The sequence below is a fragment of the Octopus bimaculoides genome, chromosome 4 (genome assembly GCF_046866305.1).
Source record: "Octopus bimaculoides isolate indiv1 chromosome 4, ASM4686630v1, whole genome shotgun sequence".
Taxonomy (NCBI): Eukaryota; Metazoa; Mollusca; class Cephalopoda; order Octopoda; family Octopodidae; genus Octopus; species Octopus bimaculoides.
The window spans coordinates 135,569,059-135,588,390 of NC_142931.1; the positions used below are offsets into that span (position 1 = coordinate 135,569,059).

Sequence of the window (19,332 nt, forward strand, 5' to 3'; positions counted from 1 at the left end):
TGATCAATGTCACTGTTGATGTGGAAATTAGGTGTGCTGGTTAGTATATTTCAGGCATATATATGTGTGTGTGTGTGTGTGTATGTGTATGTGTGTATTGCATCTGTTTGAGATTGTTTCCGGTTCTCTGATGCAAAATGTATTCATATCTAAATTAAAACTTTCCATCATATCTTTAATACCAGCTTGATATAGAAATAAATATAAAAGTTACTTGACTAAATCTATCCAAATTCTTGATTATTTTGAAAATTCAAAGAAACACACAGGCAGTATATTTCACGAGAAATAAAGTCATGAAAGGATTAAAAACAAAACATTTTGATTTCACAGATGAAGACAGATTATAGAGATATAAGTTCAAAAAGGTTAACCAGATATACTGTAAGGAGACAATGTATTCAAAAGGTGTCTTTTAGGACTCAACCAAACAGTGAAGTTAGATGAAAGAAGAAGAAAAAAAAGCTAAAAAAAGTTAAAAAACCAGATGTTTTAATTGCATTTATAGATATATCTAAGATGATGACTTACCAAAACTTTCCGAGGCAACAAAACCATGTCTAGCTAATTTTACAGCAGGCATCACAAGATCGGACCAAGATAATCTGGAAAGGGAGAAAAATGGAAAATAATTCAATAATACCATATGAAACAACATTTTAGAAAATGCAAAATCTAAAGGTTAAAATTTGACTGCAACAAACAAATCCACAAATGGTTGCTGAGGAATAATGCTAATGGCCAATAAACCTTTAATGGGAAAGTCTAGATGAATTCAATCAGTATATAACAACGAACTCTCTGAGTCATACTACACTCTCTGAGTGGTTGGCGTTAGGAAGGGCATCCAGCTGTAGAAACGCTGCCAAATTAGATTGGAGCCTGGTGTTGCCATCCGGTTTCACCAGTCCTCAGTCAAATCGTCCAACCCATGCTAGCATGGAAGGCGGACGTTAAACGATGATGATGATGATGGTGATGAACACAAACACCAAATATATTCAATTCAGTTCTTGATATCAAAACTGTGAAGGTTTGGGAAAGCTGGATATGGATTTGAATTCCAAATCAAGTGTAAAAGGCTATTAAGAAAATATGGAAAATATAAAATGGAAAAGATAAAAGTTGAATATAGTCATGGATTTAATGAAACACACACAAATACACACACACTTATGTGTGTGTCCTTTGATTAATTTTAATCTTTCAGATATATATATATATATCCAAAGTTTTAAATTTAGATTTAAGAGAGAGATTTGACGCTAATATCCATTATTGTAATTTATGTTGACATAGGAATAAATTACAATAATAATGGATATTAGCGTCAAATCTCTCTCTTAAATTTAAATTTAAAACTTTGGATATATAAACAAGGAGAACGATCCCTAAGGAGTCTAATTTAGACTTTTTTGCGGTGAAATCTCTTGCTATATTGGTAATGATTACATGGTTTTCTATGAAAAATTATATATATATATATATATACATATATATATATATATATATCATCATCATCATCATCATCGTTTAACGTCCGCTTTCCATGCTAGCATGGGTTGGACGATTTGACTGAGGACTGGTGAAACCGGATGGCAACACCAGGCTCCAATCTAATTTGGCAGAGTTTCTACAGCTGGATGCCCTTCCTAACGCCAACCACTCAGAGAGTGTAGTGGGTGCTTTTACGTGTCACCCGCACGAAAACGGCCACGCTCGAAATGGTGTCTTTTATGTGCCACCCGCACAAGCCAGTCCAGGGGCACTGGCAACGATCTCACTCGAAAATCCTACGGGAGCCAGTCAGGCGGTACTGGCAACGGCCACGCTCAAAATGGTGCATCTCATGTGCCACCCGCACAAGAGCCAGTCCAGGGGCACTGGCAACGATCTTACTTGGCTTGCCGGGTCTTCTCACGCACAGCATATTTCCAAAGGTCTCGGTCAGAAGTCATCGCCTCGGTGAGGCCCAATGTACGAAGGTCTTGCCTCACCACCTCAGCCCAGGTCTTCCTGGGCCTACCTCTTCCACGGGTTCCCTCAACTGTTAGGGTGTGGCACTTTTTCACGCAGCTATCCTCATCCATTCTCACCACATGTCCATACCAGCGCAATCGTCTCTCTTGCACACCACAACTGATGCTTCTAATGTTCAGCTTTTCTCTCAAGATACTTACACTCTGACGGGTATTCACATTGACATTACACATCCAACGGAGCATACTGGCTTCATTCCTTGCGAGCTTACGTATGTCCTCAGTAGTTACAGCCCATGTTTCACTGCCATGTAGCATGGCTGTTCGTACGCATGCGTCATACAGTCTGCCTTTTACTCTGAGTGAGAGTCCCTTTGTCGCCAGCGGGGGTAAGAGCTCTCTAAACTTTGCCCAGGCTATTCTTATTCTAGCAGCTACACTTTCAGCGCACCCACCCCCACTACTAACTTGGTCGCCCAGATAGTGGAAGCTATCGACTACCTCTAGTTTTTCACCCTGGAATGAGATAGAAGTTGTTTCCTGTTTGTTTACAGTCTTTATTGCACCTGAACATCTGCCACAAACAAAAACTAACTTGCTAGTTAACCTGCCTTTGATGTTGCTGCACCTCTTATGTGTCCATAGCTTGCACCGGGTACATCTTATAGAGTTACTACCTACTCCTTTTCTACATACTGAGCAGGGCCATCTACCTGAAGGGGTTTGTGTTTTATCTACCTTCCTACTTATTAGGATTTTGGTTTTAGCTAGGTTGACTCTAAGGCCCTTCAATTCTAGACCTTGCTTCCACACCTGAAACTTCTCCTCTAGTTCTGATAGTGACTCCGCAATTAGGGCAAGGTCATCAGCATAGAGGAGCTCCCAGGGGCAACCTGTCTTGAACTCCTCTGTGATTGCCTGGAGGACTATGATAAATAAGAGGGGGCTGAGGACGGAACCTTGGTGGACCCCTACCTCTACCCGGAATTCATTGCTGTACTCATTTCCCACCCTCACCTTACTGGCAGCATCTCTGTACATGGCTCGCACAGCTCTCACTAACCATTCTTCTATCCCAAGTTTCCTCATTGACCACCAGATAAGGGATCGGGGGACCCTGTCAAAGGCTTTCTCCATGTCAACGAAAGCCAGGTACAGAGGTTTATCCTTAGCTAGGTATTTCTCCTGCAGCTGTCTCACTAGAAATAAGGCATCAGTAGTGCTTTTACCTGGCACGAACCCAAACTGCATCTCATCGAAATTGATTCGCTCCCGAATTAGTTGGGCTATGACCCTCTCTGTAACTTTCATAACCTGATCTAACAGCTTGATGCCTCTGTAATTATTTGTATCTAAAGCGTCACCTTTACCTTTGTAGCAGTTGACTATGATGCTGCTACACCAGTCATTGGGTATGACTCCTTCGTGTATCACCTGGTTCGTAATACGGGTGACTAGGCTATAGCCAACACTGCCAGATATTTTGAGCATCTCTGCAGTGATTCCTGATGGGCCGGGGGCTTTCCCGGTCTTCATACTCTTAATTGCTTTATCTACCCTGGTACTATCAACTCGGATAGCTGGTCCCTCTATTGGGTCGACATACGGCAGGCTCTCTTCCTCCCATTCATTCTCTTTATTAAGCAATCTATCGTAGTGGCATCTCCAGACCTCTTTCTTTGCAGCCTCATTTAGTGCAAGCATACCATCATCCATGCGAACACATTTCTCTCCTACAACATCACTATTCTCTCTCCTCACTATATATATATATATATATATATATATATATATATATATATATATATATATGTATGCATGTGTGTCTTTGAGTCTAGGTTTGTCCCCAACCACAGCTTAACAAGCAGTGTTTATGTGTCTGTAACTTAGTGGTTCAACAAAAGAGACCAATAGAATAAGCATCAAGTTTTAAAAAAGACAAAAAGTACTGGGTTCAATTCGGTTGCCTAAAACTCTTCAAAGTAATGCCCCTGCATGGCCGAAGATAAAAGATAGATATATTCCTGTTGTCTTCCAGAATCCCACATGTGCACAGTTATCTTCTGTTGTTTAAATTTGGTCATAAGAGACTAAGTTTTTCTTTTCTTGTTGTAGTTTTTTAAGGCTTAACCGTAAATATTTATGTGTCTTTTGAGTTTCATCTCCACTGTATCAATCCCTGTCAACCATATCTGATGGCTGATGTAACTGTTGGGGCTAGAAGTGTTGTCTTGAGACATGGAAATTTTACTTCATGCATGCACACACAGATTTAGAGTATCACATTCCTGTCAACAATGGAATAACACTAATAATTAGATTCTCTTTCCTAATGGTAATTGAATTAGCATCAAAGCATCAACGTTGTTTCCTTGTGTATGTGTGTGTGTGTGTTAGTCACATGACATATGTCATGTATCTGCTTTTTCATTAGTTCAAATTACACAGAAAATCATCTGCTTTCTGTATCAAGTAGCAGCACCTGTCCTCTTCCTTTCTATTATGCGACCAACTTCTCTCTCATTCTGTAGCACAATATGTCCTGCTATTTGTTAATCTCTCTTTAGTTATGTTTCATACTCCTACCTACCATTTCAGCCTTTTCTCCCACCCACTCTTTCCTCTTTCTCTTCAATGGTTTTTCACGACAGTCACACACAGACAGACCGTATACAACTTCATGACATGATTGCTTATACATTTTACTACTCATGAATAAATGTGTGTGTGTGTGTGTGTGTGTGTGTGTTTTAAGACAACTGGTGTAGGGCAGAGCTACCTTAAACCTGCTGGTTCCTGAAATTAGCGTTTTATAGATATTCTGTTGACCCTCACGCAATGAGGTGAAGTTCTGGCATTCACTATTTCTCCCATTTACTGAACCACCAGGCGAGAGAGAGAGAGATAGAGAGAGAGAGAGAGAGAGAGAGAGAGGGAGGGAGAGAGAGAGAGAGAGAGAGAGAGAGAGATAGAGAGAGAGAGAGGGAGAGAGAGAGAGAGAGAGAGAGAGAGAGAGAGAGAGAGATCTATAAGCAATCCATTAATAGATGAAATTAAATTGTTATAGTCAATAACAATAGTAATAACATTTCACTGTATAATAGAGACAATGTACTAATATTAACATATAACTATATTATATGAAATACAGCTACATAAGTAGAGACAATAATAACAACAACAACATGAATTGATTCAGACAATCAAACAATGAGATTACCAACGGAAACTACTGGAAATACAAGTCATTGTTGTTATTCAATCTGAAGTCAGTTTGGCTCAAGTAGACTAAGTTCATAGACATTTCAACCACGATCCTCCTGTATATATGTGTTTTTTTTTCAGGAATATATATATATATATATATCATCATCATCATCATCATCGTTTAACGTCTGCTTTCCATGCTAGCATGGGTTGGACGATTTGACTGAGGACGGGTGAAACCGGATGGCAACACCAGGCTCCAATCGAATTTGGCAGAGTTTCTACAGCTGGATGCCCTTCCTAACGCCAACCACTCAGAGAGTGTAGTGGGTGCTTTTACGTGTCACCCGCACGAAAACAGCCACGCTCGAAATGGTGTCTTTTATGTGCCACCCGCACAAGAGCCAGTCCAGGGGCCCTGGCAATGATCTCACTTGGCTTGCCGGGTCTTCTCACGCACAGCACATTTCCAAAGGTCTCGGTCAGTAGTCATCGCCTCGGTGAGGCCCAATGTTCGAAGGTCTTGCCTCACCACCTCAGCCCAGGTCTTCCTGGGCCTACCTCTTCCACGGGTTCCCTCAACTGTTAGGGAGTGGCACTTTTTCACACAACTATCCTCATTCATTCTCACCACATGTCCAAACCAGCACAATCGTCTCTCTTGCACACCACTACTGATGCTTCTTATGTTCAGCTTTTCTCTCAAGATACTTACACTCTGACAGGTATGCACATTTACATTACACATCCAGCGGAGCATACTGGCTTCATTCCTTGCGAGCTTACGCATGTCCTCAGCAGTCACAGCCCATGTTTCACTGCCATGTAGCATGGCTGTTCGTACACATGCGTCATACAGTCTGCCTTTTACTCTGAGTGAGAGTCCCTTTGTCGCCAGCAGAGGTAAGAGCTCTCTAAACTTGGCCCAGGCTATTCTTATTCTAGCAGTTACACTTTCAGCGCACCCACCCCCACTACAAACTTGGTCACCCAGATAGCGGAAGCTATCGACTACCTCTAGTTTTTCTCCCTGGAATGAGATAGAAGTTGTTTCCTGTTTGTTTACAGTGTTTATTGCACCTGAACATCTGCCACATACAAAAACTAACTTCGTAGTTAGTTTTTGGGATAGAAGAATGGTTAGTGAGAGCTGTGCGAGCCATGTACAGAGATGCTGTCAGTAAGGTGAGGGTTGGAAATGAGTACAGTAATGAATTCCGGGTAGAGGTAGGGGTCCACCAAGGTTCCGTCCTCAGCCCCCTCCTATTTATCATAGTCCTCCAGGCGATCACAGAGGAATTCAAGACAGGTTGCCCCTGGGAGCTCCTCTATGCTGATGATCTTGCACTAATTGCGCAGTCACTATCAGAACTAGAGGAGAAGTTTAAGGTGTGGAAGCAAGGACTAGAATCGAAGGGCCTTAGAGTCAACCTAGCAACCTATATATATATATATATATATATATATATATATTAGTTTATGTATATATTAATATTATCTCAGTTTTAAAAAAACCTTTGACAATGTAAATATGTTAATAGTTACCATGGGTAGCAAAATTTACACAAAAAACCAGGATATCACACCCGTTTTATAGGTAGAGATACCAAGTTAAAGTGATGCATTTTGAGTAGATATGAATAATAACAATAAATGGAGCAAAACGCATATAAATAAAAGTTCCTTTAATTCCTACACATGTTTCAAAATATATGTGTGCTCTCCTCCAAAGAAGTAAGAGCTGCTGGAATTCCACATATATTCATCTTCAGGGAATTAACATATAAAAGCAAGACAAATGCGAAATGATGAGGTAACTTATGAGCTATAATGTTACATGGCCAAGTAAGTGATTGTTATATATACACAAAATTAATTTTGTCTATATGAATTTACCGATAATGGTTTTTTTAACACATCGAACTACTTGGTAAAATTACTAATTAATTATTAATTTTTACCCTATATATATATATATATATATCACTGCAGCTTCTAAGCATTCTCATCATTGTTACAGGTATGTAAACAAACTAATACTTATTAAGTGGTGGTACATGCACACACACACACACACACACACGCAACAGGCTTCCACACAATCTCCATCTACCAAATTCACTCATGAACCATTGGTCAACCAGAGGCTATAGTAGAAGACACTAGCCCAAGGCGCTGCACAGGGGGACTGAACCCAAAACCATTTGACTGAACATCTTCATGTAAGTACTTAGGTTTTTTGAATACTTACTGACCAAATGCTTTGTGAGCAGCTTCCATCCCTTTAATTTCACCTGGGACAGCTACAGAATATGGACCCTGTCAAATAAACACAAATGAGAGCACCAATATATAAAGGTGTAAAAATAATGTATAGCTATGAGTTAACTGTTTTTAATACCTAGTAACTCGCTATTTACTATTTAAAAATATATAGACGACATAAATGCACGCATGGCATATAAATATATGTGGTGATGATATAAACAATTCATTTCAATGATGAGATATATCAAAATGTTTTAAAACATAAACAAATGTAATTCAGAAAATCAATATGGAAATGATGTGAATTAATGAAAAGACTTTAACTTATGAGTTAATCAGTTCACATCTTACAAATCCATAGAGCAATATATTTGAGATTTAAAAAGATTTACTGAAATAACCATTGTACATATGTTTCAAATATGGATTTAATATATATGTTTATATAATAAATATCCATAATTTCTTCAGCAATTGAATTTTCAAAAAATGTTAAAAATGAAGAAGAATATAGCATTATTGTGTGACACATTGCTGTACTCAAGAAGACCTGCCCACCACTCCAGAATTGAGATCCTAAAACCAAGATGCTATGTAAAAAGCACTGGTGTTGGTGCCACATAAAAAGCACTGGTGTTGGTGCCACATAAAAAGCACTGGTGCTGGCACCACATAAATAACACTGGTGCTGGTACTACATTTATAGCACTGGTGCTGGTACCACATAAAAAGCACTGGTGCTGGTGTCATATAAAAAGCACTCAGTACACTTTGTGGTATGGTTAGCATTAGGAAAGACATTCAACAGTAGAGATGAAGCCTAAACAGACTATGGAACCTGGTGCAAATTGTACTAGCTTTGGTAGAACATATTGCAAAACTGGAATGATAATGGAAAGATTAACAACATCCCTGTGCATGTAAAGGTATTCTACATTTTATTAATAGCATTACAATAACTATCACAGTAAGGTGCTGGACTATTTATCTCATTATTATGAGCTCAGCCTTACTTCAACTGCTAGGTTGTGCCATTGATGAAGAGACATAATAGTTCTTGTGTCAGCATATTACTAAGAAGTAAGTTTTACTTCACGTTTGCATTAGGAGAAGCTAGCTGTGAAATCTCCAGCAATATACACATGTACAGAACAAAATATTACGACCTGCTACCAAAAAAAAAAAAAAAAAAAAAAAAATCCCACCCATGACAGCAAGGGAGTATAAAAGAAATTGTTAGAAGTGGCAAACCATACCTTAATTGACAATTTGGGATTATGTTCATATAAGCTGGGATTAGCAGCTCTTGGTGCAGTCTCCCGGAAATCAAAAGCTGTGTTCTCCATAGTTTTATGGTTATGAACAAGCATGAAACCTCCACTGTTAATAGATTATAGAAGAAAATACAATATATATGTGTGTGTATATATATATATATATATATATATATATATATATGAGAGAATTTATGAAAGAACAACAACAGACGAGGACAGGTGGTGTAAACAACAAAAGGATGTATTAGTTTAACGCTCGGGAATAGAGAAAGTCTTTAACGTTTCGAGCTACGCTCTTCAACAGAAAGAATAAGGAGAAAACAAGGAGAAAAACATGGAGAAAAAAATTTGAATGTTTTGGTCAGCGATCTATCATAGCGACATTTGGAAAAATTTTGAAGGAGTGCTGTAATTTAAGGTTAAAACTCACTAATTTCCAGTTGAATACTGATAGAAGTGTACCAAACACATAATTAACAGTAAATATTCTGATAATATCAATATGATATGAATGAATTTTTGTTGTTCATTATGAATCTCAATCAAGGATTGCTATGGAAACGCTTACTTACCCGCCAATGCCGGAGTGATGTGGGTTCACCACCCCAAGACAAAATGTAGCTGCAATTGAAGCATCGACAGCATTGCCACCTTTTTTAAGTGTGTCTATGCAGATCGCAGAACAGTGGGGAGTTGCTGTAGAACAGCCACCATGAGGAAGAACCTGTAAACAAATGGTAAAGTAAAAGCAACATTATTAGATGGGTATTTCATATTATAATAGCCAGACATTAGAAATCTGGGTGAAGTTATACTGAGTGTGAGTGTGTGTGTGTGAGCATTGGGTCAAATTTATATTGGAGATGATCCTAAGTGCAACCTGTGTATTTCATATAATACAGCCAAACATTAGAATTCTGAGTGTGTGTGTGTGTATGTGAGTGTTGGGTCACACTTATATAGGGAGATGAGCCTGAGTGCAGCACTTTGACCAACACACTATCGTCTTTCCATGCTTGCATGGGTCAGACAAAATTTGTTGAAACAGATTTTCCACAATAGGATACCTATCCTGTCATCAACCCTCGCCTGTTTCCAAGCAAGGTAATATTTCTCCTGGCCAGACATGTCTTCCATGGAGGACTGGAGACAATGTTGCTTGTCTGATGGTGATGCTCATTTACAATCTCACTTGATGTCAAGACAAGAGAAACACAAACATACATTTTTTTTTTGTATTTACTGCCGATTAGGCATTCCACACATGCGCGGTAATTTTTGAAAAATTAGACATATATGCGCAAGTCATGTTCTCTATGTAGTGCCTCGTGCATACATGTCGATGTAGGCTATTTCGCTGATGATAGCTGGCCTTGCAAAATAGTTTGTTTTGCTAAAATAACTTGAAACCTGGTTCGAAATATAGATGGTAAATGTTTTTATTTTTCATTCCATTTTGAAATTATCCCTAATTTTGTGGTGTAGGGCTTTGGCTGCTCTTTCTAGCAGGTCAGATGTCCTTTTATGGGCATCTCTAATGTGTGTGTATATATATATATATATATATATATATATGATGGGCTTCTTTCAGTTTCCATCTGCCAAATCCACTCACAAGGCTTTGGTCAGCCCGGAGCTATTGTTGAAGACACTTGCCCAAAGTGTCTTCAACCATATGGTTCCAGGACTGAACCTGGAACCATATGGTTGGGAAGCAAGGTTCTTACCACACGGACATGCCTGGGTTTTTTCCAGTTTCCATCTGTCAAAACCACTCACCTTGGTTGAGCTGAGGCTATATCAGAAGATATATGCCCAAGATGCTATAAAGTGGAATTAAACCAGAGACGATGGTGATGGGAAGCAGGCTTCTTAACTACACAGCTATGACTGAACCTATAGACCATTAATAGTTACAGTTAAAATATATGTTGATGATGCTCTGAATAGTCTCTCTATGATAGACAATACTGTGGGAGGAAAGGAACAATTAAGAAGAGGAGACATGAACCAATTTAAACAAAACCAACCAATAGAAATGCAAACCAATGTTATACAACAAATCAACCTTTGACTGATGATGAAAACAAAGCTTATAAACCTACTTATTATAGGGGATGTGGTGGTGGTGTGAGTTTGCTAACACTGTGAAAGGTGCAGCAGGCACAGCCGTGTGGTTGAGATACTCTTTTATTTGTTTCAGTCATTTGACTGCGGCCATGCTGGAGCACCGTCTTTAGTCGAGCAAATCGACCCCAGGACTTATTCTTTGTAAGCCTAGTACTTATTCTATCGGATCTCTTTTGCCGAACCGCTAAGTGACGGGGACGTAAACACACCAGCATCGGTTGTCAAGCGATGTTGGGGGGACAAACACAGGCACACAAACATATACACACACATACATATATATATATATATATATATATATACATATACATATACACGATGGGCTTCTTTCAGTTTCCGTCTACCAAATCCACTCACAAGGCTTTGGTCGGCCCGAGGCTAGAGTAGAAGACACTTGCCCAAAGTGCCATGCAGTGGGACTGAACCCAGAACCATATGGTTGGTAAGCAAGCTACTTACCACACAGCCACTCCTGCACCTAGTGAGATGTTCACTTTGCAATCATATTGGGTCATCCCATAAATAATGCAGTTTTTTCAATTGCGTGAACTAAAAGCCGGAGGGGGACAGGATAAACTAACTGCATCAAATTGCTATAAACGCAGGTAGTAATTTTACCTTGTACTTATTCTTAGTGCAAGTTTTGAAGAGTGCAGTTCGATTTTGACAGTTATTTTTCCAGTTAATTTTGATTTTGACAGTTATAATGGAAGTGACAAAGGAGCATATTTGGTTATTTTGCTTTATGAGTTCAATAAAGGCAACAACGCAATGGAAAGTGCGAGGAATATTAATGCAGTTTATGGGGATTGGACAATAAGCATAAGCTAGTGTCAACGGAAGTTCCAGAAATTCTGAGCCAGAAACTACAGCCTAGAAGACGAGCTTTGTCCCGGAAGATCTATAGAGCTTGACAAGGATGTCCGGCAAATCCTTGTAACTGTTGAGGAACTAGCAGAAAAGCTTGGATTTGGTCATTCATCGACACCTGTGTGCCATTGGAAATGTCAGTATATTGGGTCAATGGGTTCCTCACAAACTTTCTGAGTTTAATCACATGTAGAGAGTAAATGTATGCTCCTCTTTGCTGTCATGTCTCATGAATGAACCTTTTTTGAACCAAATAGTGACTGGTGATGAGAAATGGGTTCTCTATAAAAATGTCAAGTGCAGGAGATGGTAGGGAAAGGAGAAACACCAGCACTCTAGGTTAAAGAAAGTGTTGTTATCTGTTTGGTGGGATATGAAAGGTTTAGTCCACTTTGAACTTTTAAACTCAAACCAAATGATAACAAAGGAGATCTGCTGTGAGCAGCTTGAGGGGCTTAAGTCAGTGCCAGAAGAAAAACAACCATGTTTGGTTTCAAAACGTAAAGTGTTCTTCCATCAGAATAATGTTTGGCCACATACAGTGAGGATGATATTCCAAAGGCTGAAGTAGTTTGAATGGGAAACAATGTCCCACCCACCATATTCACCAGACATTGCCCCATCTGATTATCATTTATTCTGTGGTCTTCAAAATCATTTGGATGGAAAAAATATGAATTCTGTAGATGAGGTCAGAACAGTAATGGAGGAGTATTTTTCGTCACGGACAAGTGAATTTTGGAAGAGGGGCCTTGCAAGTCTACCATATAGATGAAAGAGCATTGTAGAAAATGAAGGAAAGTATATTTTAGATTAAAAATGAAGTTTGTTTATCTTATTTTTGAAAATAAAAAGAAACAATCACTGCTCATATTGAGGTCACAATCTTGAACTTTACCCTCTCTAGTCTTGTACAGCAGTAACAAACAACAACATCCCCACCATCACCACAATCATCATCATTGTTTAAGCACCCACTTTTCTAATCTTACATAGGGAATGTTAAGGTAGATTTTCTACATTATATCAGGGTGTCAAATTAGCCCATGCAAAATATATTCAAAGGTTCAATAACAGCAAAGCTGCTCTACTGATATCTATCCATCCAGTTTTGACGCCTTAGGATAAAAAAAAAAGCCCCAAAACCAAAAACAAAAAAATACAAAACAAGACAAAAAAACTATAGTATTGGATATTGACATCCAGATGTCTCAGAAAATAACAATGAGAAAATACTAAGGAACTCAAGCAAAAAGACCATCAGGTACACACCTTGACATCATTTCCCATGACTAAAATCACAATGGTATACTAATAATTGACACAACAATATCAAATATAAAGTTATGAAAGAAAAGCTAATGAATGAATGATAGCAACCTAGCTGTTTAATTAAAATTGTTGTGACAATTAAGGAATGTTTCCATCATCCCAATTGGTAGATATATCAATTGATATAGAATCACTTCTGCAGAAGAAATATTGACAGATTACCTATCCAGACAGACATAAGCATATTTGCAGAAAAATGACAATAATATGATTTATAAACAATTAGAGTATTTGTACACAACATTTAATTGTAAACAATTTTAAGCATGCTTAGGTATAACACCAAGTCAGCACTAGATCAACCATTAAGCAAAATAAGCAAGTGCTTAGGGCATCAAGGGAAGAAGGGGGTACCACAGAAATGGTAAATGGTTTACGGCACAAAAGAAATCACTTTAAACTTGCTAAAATAATATTCAGGATACCTTTATCGCTACTAAGTATGGATGCAAAAGTGCTAAGATTAATTTTGAGGATCTGATCAAAGACTTTTATGGTTTGTTATTGTTTATATTTTGAATTAGGTAATCTTTTACGAGGGCACCAAAATCTTTTAAGTGCTTGGGGCCTCAATGGGTCTTAATCCGGCCTTGCCCAAAGTAATCATTAATATGGTTCTGAGTTTGATTCCTCTGTATGGCACCTTGGGTGAGTGACATTTGTTATAGCCTCTGGCTGGCCAATAGCTTGTGAATGGAATCTGGTTGATAGAAATTGTACAGAAACTTGTATGATTAACTAATAACCCTTATTGATTTACAGGTAAATACCAAATAAGTAAATAAACGAACATTTATGATTATTGGTGCAGGTATGGCTGTGTGGTAGGAAGTTTTCTTCTCACTGTGTGGAACCTTGAGCAAGTATCTTCTACTATAGTTTTGGGTTGACCAAAGTCTTGTTAGTGGATTTGGTAGACAGAAACCGAAAGAAGACTGAAAGAATGAGGCGGCGAGCTAGCAGAAATGTTAGTACGCTGGGCAAAATGCTTAGCGGTATTTCGTCTGCCGTTACGTTCTGAGTTCAAATTCCACCGAGGTTGACTTTGCCTTTCATCCTTTCGGGGTCGATAAATTAAGTACCAGTTACGTACTGGGGTCGATGTAATCGACTTAATCCCTTTGGCTGTCCTTGTTTGTCCCCTCTATGTTTAGCCCCTTGTGGGCAATAAAGAAATAAGAAACTGAAAGAAGCCCGTCGTATATATATATATATATATATATATATATATATATATATATATATATATGTATATATATATATAAGAGTGTGTGTGTGTGTGTGTGTGTGTGTGTCTTACTAACACTTGACATCTGGTGTTGGCGTGTTTATGTCCTTGGCAAAAGAGACTGATAGAATAAGTACTGGGGTTGAATCAGTTGATAAAATTCTTCAAAGAAGTGCCCCAGCATGGCCGCAGTCTAATGACTGAAACGAATAGAAGACAAAGACAGAAGATAGCACCAACAGCTGTTACTCAAAGTGAAATGAACTGGGAATGTCTTCACAAAAGCTGTTTCTGTGTGTCCTATAGAATGTATTGTACAATGAAACTGTTGACGCATGTAATATACAGTGTATGTGCTATATAATGTATGATATTGTAGCAAGTCATAAAAGGTGAATGGTCGTTTGTCCGAACAAGCATAATTGCTGGTATCCCAATGGTTAAAATTACTGCCCATATACGAATTCTAAACTTTCGTCAAAGAAATGTTTCATGAAATACGGTTCTTAGAATTCGGATATGAGCAGTTGTAAAAACCCTGATTTTTGGGAAATTACTCAGTGTTCGTAGGATTGTTACTAAAATATATTTATTATATATTTCCGAATAGGAAACATGTAAAAGTAGTGTTACACAAATGGTAACAAAACGCAGCTATAAACAGTAAAAAAACACGGCTATGAAAATACAATAAAATTGTTAATACATGTATTATGCAACATACATACTGTATAATGTATAGTACAGTAAAACTTAATATATTAGGTCTGATCAATAAGTATCCGGACTGTTGCCATAGTAACAAAGCAAAATTGTAAACCGTTATAAATAGATAAATCCTCCTCCTCCTCATCATCATCGTTTAACGTCTGCTTTCCATGCTAGCATGGGTTGGACGGTTTGACTGAGGACTGGCAAGCCAGAAGGCTGCACCAAGCTCCAATCTGATTTGGCAGAGTTTCTACAGCTGGATGCCCTTCCTAACGCCAACCACTCTGAGAGTGTAGTGGGTGCTTTTACGTGCCACTGGCACGAGGGCCAGTCACGCGGTACTGGCAACAGTCACACTCAAAATGGTGTTTTTTATGTGCCACCTGCACAGGAGTCAGTCCAGCAGCACTGGCAACAACCTCGCTTGAATGAATTTTCTAACATGCCACCAGCACAAGTGCCAGTAAGGCGACGATTTTAAAAAAGTTTTTTTCAAATATTAAGAGCAAATGTTACATAGCTGAATGATATTTTGACTTAGAATTGATTTTAAAAAAAAATATTTAAAGAAAAAAAAAAAGAATTTGTAATTTAGTTAGAGTGGAAATGCATTTACTGGGACATCCTGAATATTGGAATGAAGTTACCCTCAAATAAGAGGCTTGGTTGAAATGCTTGCAACACTGTGAACTCAGCTATTGATAACAGAAATAATGATGATTATGATAATGAGAGTGATGCTGATGATGGGATGAGGATAATTAAAAATACTGCCCATTCATAAATATAAAACAACAGCCACTAGGGATAGAAACAGCGCCTTACTTACCTCGGGGTCTCCTTGGTAAATGCTTACAATAAGTGCGATGGTAACTATCAGTCCAGAGGAGATAGTGACTCCGAGGATAACTTTTAGTCCTTGCATTTGTTCAGACAACCTGGAAGTAATTGAGATAAAGCAATGAGAAGATTGACATTAGAGGTTAGTACTGGTGGTGGTGGTGGTGGTAGAGATGATGGTGGTGATAGTGATGGTGGTAATGGTGGTGGTGGCATAGCTTAGAGCAGTAATTCTCAACCAGGATCCATATAAAATTTTCAGGAGCCCACACAAGTAAAACAGTACTGGCAACGGCCAAGCTCAATGGTACATTTTGCGTGTCACCCACACAGGAGCTAGTCCAGCGGCACTGGCAACGATCTCGCTCGAATGTCTTTACATGTGCCATCATTATTTCGCTTTCGCTGCCCCAACAGGTCTTCGCAAACCGAGTTTCATGTCCAATGAAGGAGACGACGTTGGCATGGGTGCCAGTCGTCGAATTTAGTTGCCAGTCATCGAATTTAGTTTGCCAGTCGTCTCTTTTTCCTATATGCCAAGAATCCACGACCACATTTTCCAATGAATGTGGAGTGTAATTTGAGGGGACTCAGCTGCTATTTCTAGTAAATTCAATGACCCTGCAGCTACCTCAACGGTTTCAGGTTCAAAAGGCCCACAATGGTGATGATGGTGGTGAAGTTTAAGGTATATAAAAACGGTGTGTAGGCGTGGTACTAAAGCACTTTTAGTTGAATTCCCAGCAATCTGCTTCAATTATTTTTATTATTTCTTTTTCAAGAGACTTGATGATGGCAGAGGAGAACAATCTCATTGATAAATAAAGGTCCATAAGACAGACATTTGGAGTAGAGGATTGATGTACTTGATTTTTTTCCTCAAAGCTGCCACATGTTAATGCTTCCTTTTAACAGGTGGAATGTTCTTTAAAAGATCTTGTTAGATAAAACACAAGAGCTTCAAAAATATAAATTTTTAACAAGGCTATTTAGGATGCTTCTGAAGCCTGTTATGCCTCTTAAAAGCTTCTTTAATATTCAGCTTCACTTTCAAAAATTTATTTATTCAACTGTTCCTCGGTATATTTGACAGTCTATAATTTATTTCTAAATTCAAGGGATCTATTTTTAACATTATCTTTCTTTTGATTCCTTACGTCTCCTTGTATACTTCCTTATCTCAATTGCCTTCCAAACCTCTTTTTGATCAAAATGTCTTCCATTTCATTTTCTGCATCTTTTCTTCTCTTTTCCACATCTTCATCTTTCCTTCCCCTCCTCCATTTCCATATCATCTCAGAATATAAACAACACTACGCCCCAGCACGCTGTTCTCCTCTTATTTCTAGCCCCTTTACATGACCTAGAATATAAACAATACTATTGCCCAAATACACAACCCAGCCACAACAGTCACCACTTATTTATAATACTAAAATAAGCCAGATTATAAACAACACCACTACCCAGTCACATGATTTCTCTTCTTTGTTGCACCTCACATGACCTAAAATATAAACAGCACTTACCTTAATACATTCCAGTCATACAATTCTCTACTTATTTTATAACACCTTATAAGACCTAATCACACTTACAACATTTCCTAATTTATTATTCATTAAATTCCTTCCAACTTTTCACATTGGTTTTTATCAACCCACCTTCCCTTCCCTTCCAAAAGCCCCCCCCCCCGTGATGTTTCAACATATTAGAGTTACTTTTTTCCTTTCTTTTCTCACTATCAATACAATCCTAACTTTATGTCAACATTTATTAGTTTGGTGTCAACATTCTGTTGCACTGACTCTGTCACAGTAGCCTTGTCAATGGCCAGTTCTCAGCTGGTGTGATGAAAATGTTGACACCAAATAATATTTGTTTAAGTAAAGCTAACAGCTTATGTGTGTTTTTGAATGACTAACTACTTTCTATATTGATATGGTTTTCATTTCAATACAGTCTCAGATCAAATTACTTCCCTGACAAATACACATCTGCTCACAACTGTTGTTTTCACCTTATTTGTTTCTACATTTCGATCAATTCAACCATACTATTGTTTTCTCCACAAGGATTATTTCACCGGTTATTTGTAATTATCTTTACTGTTTATTTATTAACATCTATTTTTTTATTCTTTTTTATTTTACTTAAGGACTTTTGTGGCAGCAGCAACCCATGCACTGGAGAATCCAGTGCAGTGCACCAAAGAAGACGTAGGGAATCAAATTGAAGAAGACCTGAAGTCACAGTGCCTTGACCTCGAGCATGCTAAGGCCAGCACTACGGATCAGAAAGTGTGGAATAATATCATTACCAGAGTTCATCATTCAGGGGGCATTCACAGCAGACTATTGGATGAGAGGACAGCCTCCCTCTCCAGTTGCCAGTTAGGGATTAAAGATGAAGAAAAGGAGGAGGGGAGCTATCATCAGTGTCAGGTTGCTTGCAAGTTCAGAGAACCAGGAATCATAAGAATAGCAGTTATAGATACACAATGTTGAGCCAGTCATTCCAGTACGTTAGTGAAAGGTTTGCCAATGGATCAGATAGTTTTGTGTGTAGATATGGAAGCTTGTGGATGTAGGTTGAATAAGCCTTTTTGTTTATATAAAAAATGGAATATGTTAAGAATTCTGGACATGTTTCAGCAGTAGACTGCAAGTAAATGCTGCTGCTTATAAGGCCATTGTCTGCATCTGGTAAACACATGTGAAGACGAAGCAGGAAACACAAATTCACTCACATATTGGTCTTGGATTTGGTGTGGCCATGGGGAAATATTACTTTGCTTGGGAACAGTTGGGGGTTGACAACAAGAACTGCATCTAGCCATAGAAAATCTGCCTCAATAAGTACCATCTGATCCATGCAAGAATGGAAGGGTAGAAGTTAAACAATGATAAAGATAACCACAAACACCCTCATATGATGGGGCTCTTTCAGTTTCCATCTACCAAATCCACTCATATTGCCTTGGTCAGACAGAGGACTATATGAAAACACATCCAAGGTGTCATGCAGTGGTACTGAAACTTCTTAACCACACAACAATGAACTATTTATAGTTTATTAAAAGTAAATTACAGCTAAATATATCTCATGTAAATTATGTCATTTATAAAACAGATGTTGGGCCCCACAGAGGGGATGATGGGACTGAGACTCCTGGTGGTTTGTTATGCTTCAGAAAACACATCAAGTTAAGTAAAACCATGGTTGACCTTGCTTACAGGCATGTCCCTTGCATCCCTCTCCAGGTGAGAGGGACAAATCTTGCAGGCTTGTAGGTGTCGGTGCCATGTAAAAAGCACCCGTACTGGTGCCACATAAACCCACCCATGCTGGTGCTGCATAAAAGCACCCAGCACACTTTGTAAAGTGGATGGCATTAGGAAGGGCACCCAGCCATAGAAACCATATCACGACAGACAGTTGGAGCATGGGAAGCTTTTCGGCTGGCCACCACCTGTCAAACTGTCCAACT

General features: G+C 38.6%; 1 protein-coding gene across 3 annotated transcripts in view; it reads right to left on the reverse strand.

Annotated features, from left to right (window-relative positions):
- LOC106880170 (glutathione hydrolase 1 proenzyme) overlaps window positions 1-19,332 on the reverse strand; it is a 91,309-nt gene that overhangs the window by 11,591 nt on the left and 60,386 nt on the right. For all 3 annotated transcript variants that reach the window (XM_089351554.1, XM_014930015.3, XM_052967512.2), the window contains exons 3-7: window positions 15,832-15,940; window positions 9,304-9,455; window positions 8,711-8,834; window positions 7,438-7,505; window positions 532-605 (exon numbers count right to left, since the gene is read on the reverse strand). In XM_089351554.1, coding sequence (XP_089207680.1) covers window positions 532-605; window positions 7,438-7,505; window positions 8,711-8,834; window positions 9,304-9,455; window positions 15,832-15,940 — 527 coding nt within the window. The remainder of the gene's footprint in view (window positions 1-531; window positions 606-7,437; window positions 7,506-8,710; window positions 8,835-9,303; window positions 9,456-15,831; window positions 15,941-19,332) is intronic.